We start from the raw sequence: 22565 nt of genomic DNA, 5'->3' as shown, positions 1-22565 counted from the left end.
CACACCGCTGCCTCGGCATTACACCGACGCATGTTTTCCCGCGGGCGGCGCTGTTCAGCTGAAGCGACGGGGGCGCCATACGACGGGCGCCCGGTCCCTAAACAGCTTTCTCAGCAACAGATTCTGATCTGCTGACCGTCCTGGTTAGCTCAGTTGGTGAGTGACCGCCCAGAAAGACGGTGGTCCCGATTCGACCTCCGGACCAGGACGAATTTTTCTTTAGCTATAAAGTTTCTGAGAAAGCTATACAGCTTTTTTTTGTAGCCGTATGGCTGTGCTTCGGTGGATGTCAGTGAGTAATTACTCCCTTGTTACAAATGCATGCAGTATGTAGTATGCTCAATTACAGCTAGAATTTTTTTATTTCCCTTTTTTCAATCCATAATTTGTCTAGGTTAAATAAGTAACATTTTGAACACAACTTTAAATGCAAAGGTGTGAGCAGTGAAGTTGTCGAGTGGCCCAAAAATGGTCCGACACAGGTAGTATTGAGAAGGCAGCCTGAGTGTAGCGCTTTTCATTCAGCAAAATTGAAACCTCCCCGAAATTTGACGGGGTGGTGCAGTGGTAAGACGCCCGACTAATGTCCGGAATACCCGGGTTCGAACCCGACCTCGGCGGCTGAGTTTCGATGGAGGCGAAACGAAGAGGCGTCCGTGTGCTGTGCAATGTCAGCGCACGTTAAAGATCCCCAGGTGGTCGAAATTACTCCGTAGCCCTCCACTACGGCTCCCCTTTCTCTCTTTCCACTTTCACTCCCACCCTCATCCCTTCCCTTACGGCGCGGTTCAGGTGTCCACAGAGCAAGTGTGACAGGTACTGCGCCTTTCCCTTCCTGTGAACCAACCAAACAACCAACCCCGAAATTTGAATACCAGCGCCATGTGATAGCGTACTCCGCACAGCCAAATGCGCCGCAACTGCCAACACTTTCATCTGACTCTCGGTAAAGCATCGCCAGGTCTGCGCTTTCTGGGTTTCCCAGGCTGCAGCCAGTGGCGCTTGACGACGAGACGATAATGCTGTATTCGTACAAGAGGGGTGTAATCACAATGCATTTGAGTGCACAGAGCATACTGTCCCGTAGTACTTCTTAAGCTTTGTGAGCTTTCATTCTTGCCGAATCAAAAGCACTACGCAAGGCCACATTATCAGAACCCCCGGGTGGGACTAATTTTGTGGTGCTCAACAAATTTCCTGCTATTTAAAGCCATATCTGAAAACCAATTTGTCAGCTAAATATTCAAGTGAGCAGAAAGCAAAAGATACTAGCCAGTACATTTTAACCACATTTTTTAAATACTGATCAGTTTTAGCCGGGACACCCTATATACTAATATGCCAGCTGTGTCTGTTGTGAAAAACTAACGCGTTGCATGATCATCCTTACCAAATTTGTGTACTCCTTGTGATTTTGAACAGCTTTCCGCAAGCGTTCAACCTTTTCTGGCAGCTTTGTCTCACTGCTTTCAAAAGCTTTGCAGAATTCCAAGCTTTCACTGGAGGTGGAGCGAATGGTTTCCGTGCGTCCATGAATAAACTTGCGCGTGGAAGCACTCTCGTAGGTTGCGCCAGGTGCTTTGTGAATTCTGCAAGACATACGCCAGTTGAGTCAATACACACACACAAAAAAAAAAAAAAAGAAATGGAGAAAATGAAATGCTGAAAATGGTGCCACAATATTACATAACTCATCATCATCATCATCATCAGCCTGACTATACCCACTGCAGGGTTGAAGGCCTTTCCCATATGTCTCCAATTAACCCAGTCCTGTGCTAGCTACATCCACTTGATCCCTGCTAACTTCTTAATCTCATCCTCCCACCTAACTTTCTTCCGCCCCCTGCTACGCTTTCCTTCCCTTGGAACCCAGTTTGTTACCCTAAGCGACCATTGGTTATCCTCTCTTCGCACTACACGTCCTGCCAATGCCCATTTCTTCTTCTATGATATCGGGCTATATGAAAAATAGGTCCAAGATTCTTGAGGCCACGGAGAAGACATCAACAGTTGAATAGAAAAGACTACGACAAGGCCTTTACCCGAAGTTGGAAGAAGCATTGAACATCTGGCTTAGCGCTACTGTCGCTCAGCGTGCTCCTGTTTCTGGCCACCCTCGCACTGTGGCTTGGCATCGAAGGATTTCAGTTCAGCGACGGCTGGCTCAAGCGGTTCGACCTCGCCTTCAAAAAAATGTGCGGTGAAAGTGGTGCAGTGAGTAGCACACTGGTCGCAAACTACCGTGTGCTGTGGACGTTCCGTGTGCTGTGGAGCCCTCTCACGTGGATCTGACTCGAGCTTTTGCAGTCCTCACATCAGCGTACAGTGACAGCATGACACTAGTGGACATACAGACAGATTTGGTTGCACGTAAGCGGAAGTGCGTGCAGCAACGCATTGACAGATTCTTCCCGAAACAGGCACTCTAAAATGTAAATAAAACGGCATTTTTTGCTTCATTTGTTTTTTTCGGACGTTCAATATTTCGGACTTGTTTACATTCCCCGTGGAGTCCGGATTATCGGTCGTTGACTGTGTTGGGAATCCTCAATGCCAAGGTAAGGAAAACACAGGCAGGAGACCAGGCAGTGGGTAACTATGGCATTGGCTCTAGGAATAGCAGAGGGGAGCTACTAGCCGAGTCTGCAGGGCGCAATAACTTAAGAATCATGAACACCTTCTTCAGCGAACGGAAGAATTGGAAGTGGGCATGGAAAAGTCCTAACAGGGAGGATAAAAATGAAATCAACTTCATAATGTGATCTAACCCCGCCATTATGCAGGATGCAGAGGTAATCGGGAAAGTGCGATGCAGTGACAACAGGATGGTAAGGTCTCGAATTAGTCTAAATCTCAAGAGGGAATAAGTCCACCAACAAATTAGCGGTGAGGGGAAGGGCAGAAGAGTTCAAGGTCTCGCTACAGAATAGATATTCAGCTCTAACCGAGGATGACATTAGCCTAGAAGCAATGAACTATAATTTCAGAGATATCATTATTGAGTGCACTGTAGAAGTAGGCAGTAGGACAGTAAGAAGGGATACCGGTAAGCTGTCTAAGGAGACAAAAGATTTGATTAAGAAAAGCCAAAGTATGAAAGCTTCCAATCCAACAGACCATACAGAATTGGCAGAGATATCAAAGCTAATCAATAAGCGCAAAGTGGCCAATATAAGGAAGTGTACCATAGAGAAAATTGAGCATGCTGTAAAGAACGGGGGAGCCTTAAAGCGATGAAGAAGAAATTGGGCATAGGCAAAACTCAGATGTATGCGCTAAGGGACAAGGCGGGCAACGTCATCACGAATATGGACAAGATAGGCAAAGTAGCCGAGGAGTTCTATACAGATCTCTGCAGTATATATAGCCGAAGTAGACAGGATAACAATGAGATTGGCAGTAGCAAAAAGTGACAGTGACGAAGGACAAGGTTAAGAAAGCATTGGAAACCATAAAAAGGGGAAAAGCAGCTGGAGAGGATCAGGTGACTGTAGATTTGTTGAAGGAAGGGAGGGGGAGGGGGGGGGGGGGAATATCGAACTAGGAAAACTAGCCGCCCTGTATACACGGTGCCTGGTGTCATCGACGGTACCGGAACCATGGAAGAACGCAGACATTATCTTAAAGGGACAGAACACTGGCCAAATTATGTCATGAGATTATGGTGGAGATTAAAAGATCTTGCCTCATATAGTACAAATCGAGCACTACAATATCAAAGAAAAGATGCTTTACAATTTTAATTTGCCATTGAAAATCACATAAAAACAACCGAGGCGCTATCTAGCGGAGAAACCCTGGTACTTTCAGTGTAGCCCCCCCACGTGACTGCATACAGCAAAATATCGCTGATTTTCGTAACTGCACACTGTTCTTTTTTCTTCTAGGAGTGCTTGCCATAACTTATTATATTTCGTGCTTTCTCCAGTGCTTCCTTAAATAAAAACCACCCCTGCTTTCCCACCGCAAGAGGTATGCTTTCAGATTTTGCCACTAGATGGCGCCACAGTGTTTGCAATTTTGTGAATGAAGCACGGACAGTGCCCACTAAAACTTTCGTCGACGAGGGCATGCGTTATTGTGCCATTACAGCATTGAGTTTAAAACTGAAAAGGACGGTACTCTACGCAAAAAATGCCTGATTACTGTCTGGCGAGTGAAAGTTGTATTTGTTTTCGATACGTCTTTTTTGTCGACCACCAGTCGTCATCACGGTTGCTGCTCATGGTTTCCAGCATCAGACTACATAAAAACGGGCGCACCCATTCATCTAAAAATTCCCGGTAAAAATTTTCTACACCGTTTCTAACAAAACCATTATGAAATCGAACATTTTAAACATCAATCTTTCCACTGCGGCGAAAAAGAGACCTAAATTCCAGTGTTCTGTCCCTTTAATTCATAAGAAAGAGGATGCTAAGGACTTGAAAAACTACAGACCATTAAGCTTACTGTCTGTAACACATAAGGTATTTAGTACTAACGTAATCGCTAATAGAATCAGGGCAACCTTAGACTGCAATCAAGCAAAAGATCAAGCAGGTTTTTGGAAAGGGCACTTGACTATCGATCACATCCATACCATCAACCAGGTGATAGGCAAATTAAATAACTAAAGTAAGTAAAATCCAACTTTAATAATCTCGACCTTTTAAGGGAAACTAACAAGACACTCTCTAGTGGGAGTCACATTTCGATGCAAGCCAAGCACATACATGTGTACAGTGATTTTGGGACACGACAGATAGTCCCACATGAGATGAAATTAATTTCGAGCTCCAACCAAGTCACATCTCCAGACCTGGATGCAGCTCTTTTGCATTAACCTTTTCAGGTGCTATTTTTTGTTTCCAGTGAAAATAAGCAATTTTCCTCTTTAACATAGTATACTTGAACACCGATAACAACTTTGTGCAAAATTTACGTTTTAAAATAACAGTGGTTTGTTTTTCACATAGATGTGCAAAACTGCAAAAAGTGTTATAGCGGTATGAAATAGCAGCCTTGAAATGCCAGAATTTTTCAGGCAAACAATCAATGGTTCATTGAATAACACTGTTTCAAAAATGCACATTTATGCTGAAACTGAAGAAAAAATATGGTACGTATTACTGGTGGCCAAATCTGTCTAATATGCCAGAGCGCTACCCAGATCAGTGTTCTATAAAATATTAACTGTATTTGTTATATACCATAAAAAACTACCTATTTGCATCATGAATGACGAATTCACCTGGAACAAAGACATCACTTCTATGTGCAGCACAGCAGCAGAAACATCTTCTAGTTCGCTGTGCATCATGTGCGGCAGTTTCAAACTTCGTTGTTTTTTTTTTTTTTAAGTGCTGAAGTAAAAAAGAAAAAAAAAAGCCCCAATTTTGACAGAAGAATGAAAGTAGAAATAAGCTGTGACCTTTTAGATTTTCTATGTTTTCTCTCCCATAAAAATGGCTTCCTTGGGTATACTCACTTGTAGTATGCCAACTGCATTGCCATCTGAATGTAGCTGTCCGGACTTAACTTGAAAGACTTGATGACTTCCTTCCCATACCCCCTATACTTGTAAATAAAAAGGTCCAAGTCCGCCGTAAGCCTGCAAACCGGAAATCATTTTTATGCAGATCAGTCATCGCACTAAAACTTGCAAAGAAAATACTATTCAGTAAGAGAATAAGATAACACCTCAGTAAGGTGCCCCCGTTAAGGCCCTAGCTTTCAGAGATTCCCCAGGAAATAGCAGGTTCTAGCATTGTTTGCAGAATTTTGTGCTAAGCGGGATCCACAAAATCACGACCACGGATGAGAAGGTCGCTTCACTAGTGACACGACGAAGGCCCGCCAGCAGCTCACATGCACACGACGAGCCACGAGAGCAGATGACGGAACAGGCGCACCACAAAATATTGTCCTCCTCCCACTGCCCTTCTAGTGCCGCCCAAGAAGAAAGACAGGTACTCACTGCCACAATTGCACCACACAAACAACACAGATTCACGACACAAGTGCGCCCCTTCGGCAGTAAAGAAACAAATGAAAATACCATTTCTGCACAATTCAACTGTTCTACTCGTAGAAACGCAGGAGCCTGCCAAAAGAACTGGCGACAGAATAAGACCTCCCCTCTCACCCAACCTTTTCTTTCTTTCTTTTTTTTACCTGAAGCTGGCAGTTTTGTCTGTCGTCTGGATCATGCTTTAGCAACCACATTTCCTCTTTTTGATAATGGTCAGTTCGCTAGTTCACAAGGTTTACTGTCATAACTCTTTTGTTTCCAAGCCACTGTGATTCGATCCCCAGTGATAGAAAAACTGAAGTTCAAATTTCGTGCCACCAGTGCAGTGTCATGTAGTTTGTAGTTTAGACATTATATTTTTGTTTACAGCACAGTTTATTTTTTGTTTTTTTCTGCATGGCGGCTATTTTTCAAATGCCTCTTAAATTCAGGTTGCGGCGTGGAACGCTCCCAACATTGCATCGACCTCGGGAACAACATTCGCTCGTAAAAAAACTGTTTCAGGTGAATTTGTTGGCTCTGGAGCAGAATTGTTAGATGCTATCAGCAGCAGTGGCTCGGAAGACAATGTTGCATCCACAAATTTTTATTCCCATATTGAAACTCAAAAACAACAACCCGGAATGCTCGTGGCTGCGTGCACGTACGTTTCAGTTTCTGTCATTTGTTTGTTCTTTCTTGGAGCTCGTTCACTCAATGCAAATATATCACGATTGATATTTCTCTCACCTGTAGTGCCTCGGCAACAAATAGGGAGACATCCTTCTGCCATAGCAAAATTGAGGATCTTGTTTTGGCTGAGTATACCTCCGGGCATCGACCTTAGATTGACATTATGTAGCAGGCCTTCTGGGTGCTACGAAGCATCAGTATAAGGTCTTGCAAAACAGTGAACTCCTTCAAACTGTTTTTTACCACAGTAATTCTAAATGCCATGTGCCTGAACAAGTATGCACTCCTAATTTTTCGGATATGCTCGATTAGTCTTAGACGATTAGACTTTTTCACGGAACCATGATATGATCCACAGAGGCAAGGTATATGAGCACCTGAAATTTCGGATGCATTGTGACCAATTGCTTGATTTTTCGGAGTTTATTTGCCCCACCGCTATCTGAGGATGCTTCACCGCAGGGATTGTGAGGACTGAGCGATTAAACATCCACAAGGGCAGGTTCACTTTCGTGTCTACGTCGTCAAAGCTTGTGTGTCCGCCCGCGACGTGCTCACGGCAGTACAGCCATTGAATTCTTTGTAAATAGGCTATTGGTGAACAAAAGTTACGGCATATTTTATTTGGTTTCATCGCATTTTGTTTCTAATTTTCATATCAAGAGTTCATCACAAATGTTAAGGCGGCTACACTTCTTGTTTCCGTAATTTTTCCCACAATTCTCAAAAGCAATCAGAGTTGAAACTAAGAATGGTTTAAATTACTGTTATCAAACTTTACTTAGGTATAAAAATTGTGCTTTCATTACATTTTTGTTTTCGGGAGTAAAATTTATTTCAAATCAAAGGCTGAAATCAGCCTTTTTTAGGTAGCATGAGGAAAACATTTCTACCTCAAAACACATTTTTGTGTTATAATTTCAAGATTTTACTAGCAAGTTTCTCAAAAATATTAAAACATTTTGTATGTTCGAGAATCTATTTTACTAATTTTCTTCAAAAGAGGAGCTTGTAAATTCATGTTTTGCATGTTTTGCACTCCCATACAACTGATTTTGGGTTTCCCGAATTTTTTTTTTCAATATTCTTGCCGAGTATCTGTGTTAAAATAAATGTTTTTCAAATTTGAATTCCATTTTCATCATTGGCATATACCTTTCTTACCTATCTTTATCGCTCGTATAATTTGCTGCAAAAATTTTTTGTCAGAAACCAATGAAGAACAGCCATTTTTCCTTCTGGTAACGACAAAGTTTAAGTGACTCGGGCTATTAAGGACACCATAGGGAATAACTCCAGAAATTTCAAGTACCCACAGTTCTTTAATGTGCACTGACATCACATAGTACATGGATGTCTTGCATTTTGCCTCCATCAAAACGCGGCCACTACAGCTCATCCACATCATGAATTGTGTTTGTAGACATCTGCAGGAATAGCAAAATGATCGGAATACGATTTATTTTAATGGGCCAAGTTCTCAAGCAAGGTAGTGCATCACGCACTCTCCCTCTGGCAACAGCATGCTCATGTGCTTCTACAGAAAGTCACGATATTGGAGTCTATCAAAATTTTTTTTTCGTACAAGGGGCGATAAAAAAGTTTTCAACTCGTATAAAAAAAACTGCCAGGCCATTGAAAAAAAAATGAATGTTTCAACTTAGTCTTCCATAGCACAAATGCACTTCTCCCATTTTCCCGGAATAAATTTGATACCTCGAGGGAAAAGAAAAGTTCTTCCACACTACCAAACCACTAGTCTCCGGCAGTTTGATGCAAGCTCACGTCATTGAACCTTGTTGTTCTGATGTCTTTCTTCTGGTTTGATAATTAAAAACAGTCATCAGGGCCCAAACCAATAATGAAAGGTTGGTGGCTCAGCAATTTGAAGCCATACCCTTGAACGACAGCCTCAGCAATATGAGACTTGTGAATGAGGACACTGTCATGCACGAGAAGGATGCATCTTGCCACCAATTCTCGATGTTTCTCCTTAATAGCCTCGTGCAGCTTTCGAAGATGGCTAGCATATTATTCCTCTTCTACTGTCCTGCATTTTTTTCTCCAGATAATCAATAAATAGGACATCCTTTGTGCCCCAAGGAACCAGCCGTAACTTCCTTCTTTGAACTTAGAAGTTTGATTCTTTTTTCGAAGATGACACCAAATCCCCCCCATTGCAGAGACTGCCATTTTGTTTCTCTATTTCATTGGTAAAATCACCTTTCACCATCAATCACAGGGTAAAAACAAATATTCTGGATCACTTGAATAGAGGCACAAAAGTGATCTAGATGAATGCCTACGGTGGCGCCAGTAGTAGCTGAAGCACTGTGAGCTAGGAAGCGGAGTGGAGAATCCCCAGGCCCTCTAAAGATTCAAAGGGCTTTCAGAGGTTCCAGAATGTTGATCTTTTTCTCTTATTATGTTGCAAAGTTAAAAAGGCGACAGCTGCTACATACACGCAGTGGGTTATCGCAAGAAAATGCATCTTGCAAAAAAAAAAAAAAAAAAAAAAAAAAAAGATCAAGCTGCTAACTCTGGTCAAGCTTAAAGTTAGCCGCATTTAATGCAACCTTTCTCTATTTTTTTTTTTATTGTGCGAGCATGTTTTTTAGATGCTAATGACATGTCTTATCACAGTATTGCCATTTTAGGTCCAGGACAACCACCAAATCAAGCTGCTATAGCCCTGAGTGTGGCAGGAAAGTTGTCACATGGTGGTCATTGCTTTCTGACATGCATGGATGATAAAAAGAGTGCGAATGAAGCACTGCTTTCATGCTCCTTTGTTCGAATTTCTTGTTGCGTTTTTACTTGGGTGGTAACAACATGCATGCAACCATGCTTACGGGAAATTCTAACAGAGTGTGTAGGTCCTGCACTGCAGATTTATTTTTATTGTGGTAAACCAACTCCAGCTCCATCTTGGTGCAAAGTGAATCCGAAACTTGCGCGGGTTCACTTGCAAATGATCAACTGTTTTTTGTCATATGTGCTGTCAAAAAAGACTGCAGGAAGCAAATCCCTCACGATTTTTTGTTTGGTTTAGCTTGTGGGGTTTAACGTCCCAAAGCAACTCAGGCTATGAGAGACGCCGTAGAGGAGGACTCCGGAAATTTCGACCACCTGGGGTTCTTTAACGTGCACTGATTAAATATATACATTACTTTTCAGTGCATGTGAACGGCGATGTCGGTCATAAGTCGATGTTTAATTGGGACATCCTTTGACTAACATTCTCGCGGAAGGAAGCTCTGATAAACTCGCCTTTTCTACTCTGAATTACTGTCGAGTTCTTTATGAATGCAAAGGAAATGATGAAAATATTTAGTCATTATGTCTACGAAAATGGTAGCAGAATAGTTTTCAAATGGTGTAACTTCACTGAGATGTTACTGAAATTTGTAATCCCATTCAGTTGTTCCCCTTACTTTAGTTCAATCTAGGAGGTACCCTCTTCATCAGTGAGAGATGACATTTATTGGTTCTGAACGTCCATTTGCTTTACTGAAATCATGGAGGCGAAAGTAATATACTACCTGCGATGTGTGCTGAGGCAAAGTATTGTTGCATTATTCGCACACGCATACAAATACTTGTGTGCCAACAAAGGACTAAATAACATGAATTTAAAAACTTAGTGCCAGGAGAATGTTGTACAACACATCATTTTTTGTTCCTTATATGCACACCTATAGTGACCAAAGCACACACGGGCATCCACGGCGGAGTTCCCGGCGGGTGGCCACCATGGGACACTTATGCTACAGTAGAGACGCTCGGGAGAAAAGTTTTCCAGGTCCTTTGTGCGCAAGCACGTGACACATGGGTGACATATTCTATTGATCGTATACACATATCCAGTGGAGTGTTTTTTTTTTTCTGCTTTTTTTCTTCTTCCCTGAGAGAAGTATGCTGCTCAGGTTGCTCAGTCAAAAGTCACGATGTGGGAGAATGTAAAGTGAGTGCAGATTCTGTGTGTTTGTAATCTTATGCTTTGGTTCTATTTCTTCCTGTAATTTGGTGGGGTGGGTGGTAATTGAAGTGATGCAGGGATTTGGAGTCATGAGACTGCTTCTGCGCAGCGTGCCGCTGGGATTGTACGTTTGCTTGCCTCATTGTATGAAAACGTGCAAGAGTTACTGACCGTATGCGGGGCTGCAAACGTATTCAGTACCTGTGCATGAGTTATTTGCATACACGCGCACCCACACACATCCAGTTTTGTAGAGGCGGAAAAGAAATAACTGTTAAGACTGAGAGCATTACCTAAGGACACGTAAACGTTGATGTTTAGAATTAAGCTGCGAGATTATACAAGATGTTGCTTGCTTATGGCCATACACTTTCCAGTCACTATAGTTGTTTCGCATAAGCGGTGTAGCTTAAAGTGCAAAGGTGGCCTATTGAGCCAAGTACACACGCACAGCAGAAGTCACATCGCTGCCGTTCAGGCCAAAGCAACCCATACCTCCCTGCTAGGGAAAAAACAAAAGAAAAGAAGCAAGCCTGCATACTGCTCTGTGCTTTGCCGAGGGCAGCTCCAAGTTGTCACTCGTTTGAAACCACGCTGTATAAGTTGGCTAGCCTGCCTGACCCTCATTTCATCCGTTCCGCGCTGTTAGGAAAAAAATAAGAAATTGTGCATGCTGCTGTGTGCTTTGTGCGCAGGACGACTAGACGCTCCCCCTCCTCCAAATCGAAGCCATGCTCCGATGGCGAAGCGTTTGCTTTTATGCTTCCCGTGCATGGGACCTGAGAGACATCTTGCAGCCACCCTCTCGCTCCCTCCTCCCGTAGAATGAAAAAAAAAAAAACCAACAGGACACACAGGAGGGACATGGACCCTACATCACTTTTGTGTCACAATATTGCATGCCCAGGACCTATAAAAATATCTTCCCGAGGCACTCTTGTCAGTTCTGGAATTACATCAGCAAGGTGCCTATATTCATAGAAGTATAGTAATACTAATAGGAAAAAAAAAAAAAGCATTTGGGTTTTTCCCAGAATTCATACGGGGCGGAATCCCTCTTGTTCCCTTGTAGGTGCATTGGGCCGCTCATAAGCGAGTGTTACATATTAAAATGCAAAAGTCAATCACCAAAAGCCAAGTTCGGCGGAGAGGTAAGGTGCAGTAACCTCCAAACATAAGCCTAATTAGAATTAAAAGGAGAAGGTTATCGGAAGGGGAAAGGCTGATGCATTCCAGCAATACCCTCACAAGTAGAGCAAAATGTACTGCAAGTTATGTTAGACACAGAGTATACACACAGCAAGCATGCTTTTGTAAACGCACTGTCAATATGCATTAGCCTGGCTGCCACCGGTGCATTCATTTGCAAGCAGGATGTTTTTTTTGTTTTTTTCCCCCCACTGTTCGTAAACCAATACTGACCTAGAGAGTGAAGAATGTGCCTTTTCAATGTCTTTGATGGTGTCTGCAGAGAGCTCAAATTCAAGCTTTCTTGGAACATTGTCAGCAGCTTTCCTCGTTTGTGGAGAGCCTTGCTTCTTGTCACTGAAATGTTTAAGCAGAACCAATTTAAACTTTTCTGAAAGGTTATGCCTAGAGGCCATGCTACAGACCTACAACTATGCAAAATGAAGAACACAACCAGCCAAAACGATATAGTACTTCTAGCAACAAACTGTGTTCAGCAATCTCCCATAAGCAATGTAATGGCTGAAACAAACCATGGCTTAAACAAAAGCAAACATTTTGTACACATACAAACCTTGCCTTGCAAGTGTGAATGCTAAGAAACCGATAAGAAGAAGATAAGAAACCGATATCACTCTGGTATCCAGACTCAGTAATAGTATGGAAACATATTTTGCCGTGCAAAAATGTCTATGCAGGATCAGAATGACGGCAAACAAATACATAAACTACCACCACTCTGTAGGTACTGCTGCAGTTGGTAGCCCTGTTATTTACAAACTAGATGAAATATTTCAGTTTGAAAGGCAAGTTGACTACAGCGTTACTTTTTTTTTTTTTTCAGAGAATACAATTGAACCCACTTATAACAATACTGATTTTAACAATATATCAGTTACAACAATGAAAAGCTGCTAAACCGTCCACTTTTGCATGTTTTCTATAGTAAAATAACCTGCTTACTACAGTGCCCTCATGCCGCATTATCGGTTATAACAATGAAGTCTGGCTCCCGAGTGATCGTGCCAAAAGGTAGTGGAATGCAAAATCCTTGAAAAGAAAAAAAAAAAATCCAGCCGCTGCACCCTCCCCGCTGTGCGCTGTGCGCTCATACAATAGAATCTGTTTTCCGGCCTTCTCCGCATCGCCAGCCTCGCGTGCTGCCTCTCTCCCGCCGCCCTTTCACCCACCCTTCCAAACACAAATGGGCTGCGCCCATAGCACTACGCCGCGCCACCCTCCGAAACACGAATGGACCTCGTCAAGGTGCCGACAGCGCTGATCTGCTCGCTTGCCTCTCATTCTGGGCAGTTCTGCCAATGGATTTGGTTGTTTGTTTCAGCTGATTGCGTCGAAGTCGTTCCTGGCCATGTGGTTTCACCGTCTCGTTTGAATCACCGCTGAAAAGGAAGATGGCTGATCCACACGCTGATTATCAGACGACGTTGCCGGTGAAAAGAAAGCGCACGGCTTTCGATTTGCAGACGAAGTGCAGTATTGTGAAGGACTACAAAGACAATAAGAAAGTGTGTGACTTGTTTAAGAAGTATGCACTATCGCAATAGAGTCAAAGAAAAGTGCTTGCTTGACAGTGGGCACAAACGCATTCGACAAGGTGCCTATAAGATGATGGAGGAGGCCCTCTACGAGTGGTTTCTTGGTGCCTGCGCCCAGAACTTGCCTATCACCAGGCAGATTCTGGCCACAAAAGCAAAGCAGTTTGCCTTAACAATGCGGACTTTCAGCCAGGTGGCGGCTGGATACAGCACTTCAAAGAGAGGCATGGCATTGTCTACAAAGCCGTCACCGGCGAGGGAGCTTTGCTTGACATGGAGGTGAAGAAGTGGCTGCAGGAAACACTGCCCCGCATCCTCGACAACTATGTTGACGCCAACGTATACGATGGCGATGAAACGGGGCTGTTTTTCCAGATGTTGCCCTGCGAGACGCATGCACTGAATAGAGACACGTGCAAGGGCGGCAAAAACAGCAAGCTGCGCCTCACTGTGTTTTTGTGCGCCAACATGGACGAGAATGACATGTGCCCCGCATTTGTCAATGGGAAGTAAAAAACTTTCCGCAGCTTCTGCAGTGCTGCCAGGGTACCAGTATGCTACCATAACAACCACAAGGCACAGATGACACGAGAACTTTTTCGCAAGTGGCCGTTAAAGTCTATTTGGCGCACTGAGCGATCGAAGAGGAAGGTAGCACTTGTCCTGGATAATTGTAGTGCCCACCACTCCATGCCCAAGCTCCCAAATGTATAAGTTTTTTTTCTTGCCTCGAAACACGACGGCAGGCTTGTAGCCCATGGATGCCGGCGTGATCGCCAATTTTAAAGGGCCACTGTCCAGGGAAGGCCCTTTTAAGCAAAGGAGCCCAGTGTTTCAATTAGGTACCGGAGATAGTCTGTGCAAAATGCTACAGAGATACGCGCGCCGCAAAGCCTCGAAAAATACAATTCAAAGCTTTCTCATGCTCTCCTTTGGGAAGCCAGCTTCCCCGTTTCCTGCGCTGGCTCGACGGGCCACAGTAACGACGTACGTACCGCGAACTACGTCCATTGGTCCATCTCGCTGACTGACGGGAGAAGGATGGGTGTCTACCGCTCGCTGCGCGCTTTTCCCTCGCCACGGCCAGACTGAATACAGCGGCGCGCACTCCCTCGGTTGTTTTTTTTTCTTTTTTTTCGAGCTCGCGGAGTGCCACGCCCCACCTCCCGCCAAACGCGGAGGAGGAAGGGGAATTTGTCTTGAGGAGGCTAGACAACCTCGGGCAGGAAAGTGAAAAACCTTTGCGAGGGAATGGAAGGAAAGAAGCATGACAGAATCGGGTGATTGCGGTGGCTGTAACTGCGTTATTAATTATTCTTTTCAAAAACATTTTGCGGCCTTGTGTTCTAGGGGCGAAGTCTCACAGTCACCGGGGAAGAAAATATTTTCGACCGGAGGGTGGACAGTGGGCCTTTAAGGTGATGTATTGTCGCTGTTGATCGACATGGCCGCACGAACAAGAGGCAGGGAGCCGTGCAGTTTATAAGTTGCCGCTTCTACAGTGCGGAACTGCTTTAGGAAAACATGCTTTGTCCGAGGCAGGAGTGACTTAGAGAAAGCGTGCGAAGTTCCTACCGACGAAGTGATGCCAAAAATTTGGTCCGATGTCAATGAGGATGTTTCATGACTCGAAGTGTTTCTGCATGCGGACGAAGCGTTAGCAACATCAGAACTTCTCACCGATGAGGCGATCGTTGCGAATGTGCTTGAATCGGACAGTGACGACTCTGACGGCGACGACGACAGCGATGACGCGGTAAGGCAGGGTGCCTCAACATTGTCCTTGCAGGAGGCCCTGAAGTTGATTCAGTCTCTCCGGGCCTTTGTTTTCGCGAGGGACCTTCTATTGCACTATGTGGAGTACCTGGATGCCATGGAGAAGGATATCGGCAAGCAAAGCTGACGGACATGGGGGCTTTCTCGCGCAAGCCAATGAGGCGAGATGCTTGTGGTGATTTCACCCCAGCATTTCTTCAGGATTTCTCAAGCTGAGAGGCGGCTCCGGCAACCTTCTCATATTTTTGAGAAGGCCCCTTTTGGGGCCACCAAAACGATGCCTCGGCAGAGCTCGCATGTCACTAGCCATATGTGACCGCTCTTTGCAGTTATGCTTTTTTTCGTGCAACCTGTTTATAACAATTATCAGTAATAAAAACGAAATTTTCGTGGCACTTGAATATTGTTATAAGTGGACTCGACTGTATGTGGTTCTCTACATCCTCGAATTTACTGTCACGCAGCACATTTCTTCTAATATAAGAAGGTGAGTGCAAGGTGACGCAACATTTTAGATGGCCCCGTAGTTAGGCATAAAAGTGTAGAACTTGTTCACAGAGCATATGATAGAAACAAACATTGTGGGGGACATTAAAGCTTTAGCTTTAAAGGTATGCCACGACAGCGTTATTGACTCCCCATCCATGGCTTTTCTTACTGTTATTTGTTTGTGCACATGTAGTCTCTGCTTGCTTAAATACCAGTCCCTTAATTTGTGCCTCTTGATATCTCACACACTTCTATATAAGCATACAGTACTGAGCTACCCCGTTATCCCGCTACCGGTGTAAGCAATCAAATGACAAAATTCTCACAAAATCTTGAATACTATGGCTTGGCCATACATGAAGATAGAGGGTGTTACTTGAACTGCTGTCATTTAGGAAGCCTCAAAGAATGCGCACAGTAGCCAACAGCCAACAGTAGCCAACAGCTCAGTAGCCAACAACACTGCACTGCACAGACACTTCATGCACATTATCTGGCTGCCTTGCAAAGTATAAATACTAAAAGAAAAATCTTAAGAAGTGATTAAACAAGTATGCTGAGGTGACTACACTAATTAAAAGTGTCTATTACAAGTGTTCAGAAATGCTGTCCATTGAGCACAGGTGCTACACCAGAGTAGAATCTTGAAGGTACAAATATAATATGGCAACAAAAAATACCTGCGTCATCCAACATTTACAAAATTTACATCCACAAGCTCAGAAAAAAACAAAAACATGTTACACAAATGTATTCACGACAGATGATATTTATTTGCTTTAAGTGCAAAAGTTGAACAGAAGCAACTTTTGATCACCGATACCTTCAGTGTCAATAAAGTTAGTTTAAAAATTCTTGTGGTGGAGAGACAAGGGAGAGAATACCTATCACTCATCAGCGTTATTTAGCCTTGCTAAATTAACGTCTCGCAGCCTCTTAGCGCCAAAAAATAAAATTTGGGGGACACTCGAGTGCCGCCTTTAAGAGCATGAAATGGCTCCCGTTTTTGGCTCCCCTTGTGGATGCTTGTTTTCATGCATGCCATTTTCTACTTGCTTAAAGCTTAATCAGTGATCCCTTAATTTGTGCCCCTATTATCTTGCACAAAATGACAAGCATACAGCCATCAAATACCGCTCAATATAATAGAGCCTCATTTCAATCAAGCTGTATATAAACGTGCCTGCATGGTCTAGGGGTAGCGTGCCTGAATCAAGATCCAAGGGTTCTGGGTGTGATTTCCGTCACACCCTCCCAAGCTGGCAGCTCCTGCCAACTCAACCATGTCATAAGGTACCTCACACACCTCTCCAACCAACCATTGCCCTGCCATTTCACCTGACAACTACCACCTGCCAGAGGCATGCTAGTTCGTGATTTTTTCCACTTTCAACGCAACTATGCCGGAGCCGAGTTTTCTGCTGAAGAGGGCTTTAGTACAACATGGCATCCATAACAAGTGCATTCAAGAGCAGTACACCTACGAGAGTTTTTTTGGCTACTAATTCACATACATGTACTTGTAGCAATGATCCACCAACACAGCCACGGGAGGACCTTCTGATGGGCTGTGCTCATAAAGAAGCCCTGTGTAGCCATCTTCACCAACAATCAGCTAAAAGAAAATAAAATATTTTCAGTGAATCACTGTAACACTATGTGCAAGTGGGGGTCAGAGGTAAAATGCAGAAACATTCACCAAAAGCAGGCAATGATTAAAATCTGCCTCGTCTTTCTGATTCAAATTCTGTCAAACTGTTTAGCACGTTCAGAAAACTTATCCCAACAAAGGCGTTATTTGCTTCGCAAGAATACTTTCACATATATTTCTGGCCTGATAAAGCTAACCGCAACAAAATTACCTGGGCCAGGATGGCTCTAAATCTGTTGCATATGTCATCATATAAACTTATTACTATGTACAGGTATTATACACACTAGCTCAGTGGTTAAGGAGCTCAGCTAATGAGCCTGAGGGACAGTGGCTGCGTTCCTATGGGGGTGGAACACAAAAGTTCCCCATAAGCTGTGCAATGCCAGTGCACATTAAAGATAGTTGAAACTACTCTGGAGCCCTTCACTAATGCACCTTTTTCTACCCTCACTCTATCCTTTGCTCCTTCCCTCATGGCACAAAGGTCAGGTACTGTGTCCTTCAATCTCCTCAAAACCAATTTATATTTTCATTTATATAGAAGAAAACATTATCAGGCAGAAAAAAACTGCATACAGTACTGTGCACGTTCATCACTATAAATTTTAAAAATTTTCCCACAAAAAACTGCTGGATTCCTTATAGTGAAACTGAGCATAGAGCTCGCACATTGTCGCAACTTTTTGTCTCCAACAAAGTTTCACAATGATAGTTACTTAGTTTGGCTGCAGATACAATCGATCCCCAATATACTGTGTTATGCTTATATCGAACACTCAAAATATCGCACTGAAAATTTCAGGGAAAAGTATAGTAACGGTGTTTGCATTTATCAAACTCCCTTTCTGCAGATATTAAATATATTGAACAGTGTGACATGCCCTTGAAAGGGCGCTTCCCCTAATAGCTCTCCAACGATCACTTTTTCGCGCATGGAGCCACGGTGCGCCCAGCGTGCCCTCCTTTTTGGCACCTGGTAGTAGGTGAAGCTAGGCACGTGCGCACATCCGAGTGCACCTCATGAGTGGTGACACCTTCTTAACTGTTTAATACAAGTAATGATTAGATATATCTGGAATCGACATATCTAGGAGTGCACTAGCTACTACAGGAACACGGTTGCCACCAAGGAGCCTTTCAAGCCAGTCTATATTAGGAAAATGAATACACACCTGAACAGTTTTGTCACACCACCGATTAGCAGCGTTTTCCCCATGTCTGCCTCCAAGGAGCATTTGATAAGCACAGGCCACTTCATATGGGTCCTTGACCTTCAACTTTTTATCGAGGCAAACGACAAGGATGGCTTTCTTGATGAACTCCAGAGATTCAGCATTGCAAGGATCTGCATCAAAGGTAACTTCTGAATGAGGACAGTGAGCTGCTTGTTACTAAAGGGTGCTGCATATCAATGAATAATTTTGTGGAAATTTTACCGTTCCATCTGAAGCCTTTGTTCAAAGCAGGCACATACATCCCGAGAAAAACTGATCATTGGTCAACTAACGAGAAGTGTCAATTATGAAAAATTTTCAAACTGGATTTCGTGAAGAAATATTTGCAGCGGCAGCAATGCCTTAATAAAATCACCTGCATTACAAGCAAGCTGTAGGTACAGCCAAGTGGGAGCAGTATGTTCAGGATGCAGCACTTGGGTGGAATGCCAGGGCCCACAAACACTTAGGAGGTGGAAGAAAGCACTTAGGATGCTGCCCTGAAGGTATGTTGTATACAGAGGTCCAAGTCCAGCTGCAGAGCTAAAGCTGCAAGTCTTCTCATAGTATATAAATCGTTTACAGAGAGTAGTTCCACTCTCCCTAACAGGTGGTGCCACTAAGACAGTCGTCATTTCTGGCTTTCGGAACCACGGTGTTAGAATGTTCGGAATGCATCGGCACGCAATGCGGTCTGCTGCTGTGCAGCTTGAGCAAGAATGTCGGCTTATTTTTAAACACCGCTGCTTTGATGCAGGCGTCATCTTTCTTGTCAAAGTAATCTGCGGGGAAGCAAAGCTAATGACCCTGTGGTTTACTGGCAGAAGAGCAGACGATGCTTTCACATAAGATGCACATCATGGCCTATGTCGCCGTTCTTTTCAGGAATGTATCACGAGTTCATGTCGCTTTCTAGGAGAAGAAAGCACCTGTGAGTTGTAAAGAAAGGGTATAGTTCGAGCACCTCACGCACCACCTCATTTTAGCGCCGGCAGTAGCCATGGGGATGCGAGAACAGAAAGACTCTGACATTTTCACAGTAATTATTTATTGAGTCTTTGCACTGCTCCCTCATTTTTTTCACCGGGTGTTAAGAAGTATTTTGATGTGGCTATTAACGTCTACGCATTCATAAAAATTGATTGTGCGGAGAGGGAAAGTCAGTGTGGGCATGTCAGTAAGCCTGCATGTTTAGTTAAGACAATCACCGAAGCAATACATGTAATGCTGCTTTAATCATACTAATGGCTGGGTCAGTGATGAATTTTACAATGGTAAGATTTTTTATATCCCCGCTTTTTCGGGCTCCCAACTGTAAGTTCTGAATTCCAGTGCAGTTTCCGGTCACTTTCGCAAGAGCGCAGGTGAACGCGCTGAGCGCCTGATGCGGTCTTTGGGCAGCGTAATAGGTTACTTTTGAAGCCAGGATGTTTACAGGAGGTAAAATTATATCTTATCAATTGTTGGGGATTATACGCACGTCCGTACTGAGTAGTAAATATTGTGCACAATGCTAAATGGTGAAGATTCACAATGCGTCTCAGCCAGCATGCACGATCAGAGCATGCTTTCGCCCTTTGCACAAGAAAATTAAAAAATAAAGCAGATAAGATGATGAACTTTTGAATGAACAGCTTCAGAGTATATTAAAAAAGCTTAACAGATCGTGCAAATTTTGCTGCAAGCCATCGTGGAGAATGTTGCATTTCTGTTCGTGCACCTTTCCTAAAGACAGAAAAAAAAAACAAATCAAAATGGGAACATCTTACGGGCCTTCATGTATATATTAACCTGTGAATGACCTTGGCTGCGTCTGTACGATGAAACAGACGTCAAACGTCTTTTTATCGAGCAGGATAAAACATTGGCCGCGCACTATAGGCGAATATGTTACAAAGAACTAAAAGATTGAGTTCTTATTCAGTGAAATTCTGACTTAAGTTGCCGGTACACTGAGCTAGAAATATGATTTCTAGTTCACTATAGTTGTCGGCAATATATTGTTTCTTAGTGTGGGGTGCTTGGAGTATCAGAAAGCCCATTAAGAGTTGTCATATAAAACACACACCCAGTCATTCATTCGTCGTCGTCCTTGCATGCGCTAGCAGTAGGCACGGGAGTTGAACAATGTTGGCTGTTAGTTTTTCATATACATTGCGCTTTCTAGTTTACATTTAACTCAGTCACTACAGCCGCGCGCTGCTGAGGCCACAGAGAAGGAAGCCAATTCAGCGCTCTTCGCCAAGTAATTCCAGAAGTAATCGGCTGATAAAGTGCTGAACTACTCTCCAGGCATAAACAAAACTATTTCTAAGCACAAGCGAAGCTTACGCTTCAGAATATTCGCCCGCACGAACTGGTTTCAAAGGCAGCGTCGGTTGGCGCTGTGTAGGCACGCTGCTTTTTTGCCTACACCCCATGTCGCTGCCGATCGCAGCGCCACCTTTGTTTACAAACATGACGCTTGTCTATACCATTCACACTCATTACCCATTGTCTAGCTAGAATCTTTCCTAAAGAGCATATATAAATTGGCAGGTGAGCACCCTCTACTTATTGGAGGGAACTTTAACAGTCCCCACACAGACTGGGGCGATAATAAAACCACACACTGAGGCAGCAGATTGTGGGCCCTTCTTCAAAATTAATTTTTCCGTCCACAACTTCAACACACCCACGTGAATTGGCAATAACGTATGTGTCGACACCAGCCTCGACCTCGTCTTCAGCCGCTGCTTAACAAAGGTGACATGGGATAGAACCCAACATACATTATGCAGCGGCCACTATATCATCCTCGCCTCCATCTCGTTTCAACAAAAGCGCAAAGCCTGCACCACACACAAACTCATCAACTGGGACTATTTCAGGGCTACCCGGAAATCACACGAGTCAGAGCCCATCACCGACACAGAGGTCTGGATCTCCAGGGTGTATAGCAAACCACTATATTCAGAACCCCTGACTTTTCCAGGTTTTTCCTGATTATTTCAGGTCAAATTCACTGATGAGTGAAGAGGCTCAAAAATGTAGCTGGTGATGATAACGAGCATAGACGAATAATTCCCAACAAAAAGCTATTTATTATTCATATTCTCCAATTTACAATAGTGAAAGGCTGTTATTAGTGTTAATGGTGGATAAAAACATCGCAAGTCTACTGAAAATTAAAAGCACACTGATGCCAGCCTCAGCGCAGCTCTTTGATACTACCAGTTGCGAAATTTCCTATAGGCCCCATGTATTAAAAAAACGCCAGTCTTGGTTGGTCAAAACTCGGGTGTATATAGGGTGCCTCGATGCGCATTGAGGCACCCTATATACACCCAATTTTTCTCGATGCACAGCTTTGTGCAGAGTTTTTCCCTGTGATCGAGATGCCGGAAAACAGTAGATTGTAACAGTGCATGCAATGAGCCTTTGGAAGCCGTAAGAAGACGTCGGCCACAAGCGTGCCATCGGGACCCGAGTTACAGCCGGTGCCAGACTTGTTAGATGTGCAGCGAACATCAACCCCACTGTCCGATGACGACACCACAGGTTCAAATTACAGCACGAATTGCATCCCGGATCACGGTACACTGAGTTGACGCCGCCATGTACTATACGGCGGAAGTCCGTTCTGTCGGGAAAGTCCGAGATCTAACACGAGTTTCACTACGGCGTTAGCGTGGAATGTGATGCCGGTACCAAGTTCGTGATTGTGAACATAAAAGTGTTAAGCAATTTTATCGCGCACATGAAGCTCAGAACCTGCAGTGAGATCGCGATGACGTGAGTGGTCAACCGCTGGAGTGTCACAACGAACCTCAGCTGTAGCTCAGCAGTAGCTTAGCTCACCGATCGCTTTCGCGCTGGCTGCTGCCGGCGGGATTATTCTTACTTTTTGTCACATACTACAATCATGCAGTGCTTCCGCATATTTTATTGAGTACACAACTCACGTGCATATTAGTTCTTTTATTGTGGCAGCTCAACTATGAATATGCTGGCGTCAAAGTAATATATCGCGCCTCGCCTT

The 22565-nt window shown here is 43.8% G+C and overlaps 1 protein-coding gene across 2 annotated transcripts in view; it reads right to left on the bottom strand.

The window, feature by feature from the left end:
* The window catches only part of LOC146172287 (carnitine O-acetyltransferase-like), a 69906-nt gene that overhangs the window by 32005 nt on the left and 15336 nt on the right, over positions 1–22565 (bottom strand). For both annotated transcript variants that reach the window (XM_084585957.1, XM_084585958.1), the window contains exons 8-12: positions 18503–18675; positions 17191–17291; positions 12090–12212; positions 5474–5596; positions 1391–1589 (exon numbers count right to left, since the gene is read on the bottom strand). In XM_084585957.1, coding sequence (XP_084442083.1) covers positions 1391–1589; positions 5474–5596; positions 12090–12212; positions 17191–17291; positions 18503–18675 — 719 coding nt within the window. The remainder of the gene's footprint in view (positions 1–1390; positions 1590–5473; positions 5597–12089; positions 12213–17190; positions 17292–18502; positions 18676–22565) is intronic.

Source organism: Amblyomma maculatum, unplaced genomic scaffold, assembly GCF_055883805.1.
Source record: "Amblyomma maculatum isolate TAMU_Amacu unplaced genomic scaffold, ASM5588380v1 scaffold_13, whole genome shotgun sequence".
Classification (NCBI taxonomy): domain Eukaryota; kingdom Metazoa; phylum Arthropoda; class Arachnida; order Ixodida; family Ixodidae; genus Amblyomma; species Amblyomma maculatum.
Note: the sequence above shows the minus strand (reverse complement) of the source record. Positions and strands in the feature narration are given on the sequence as shown.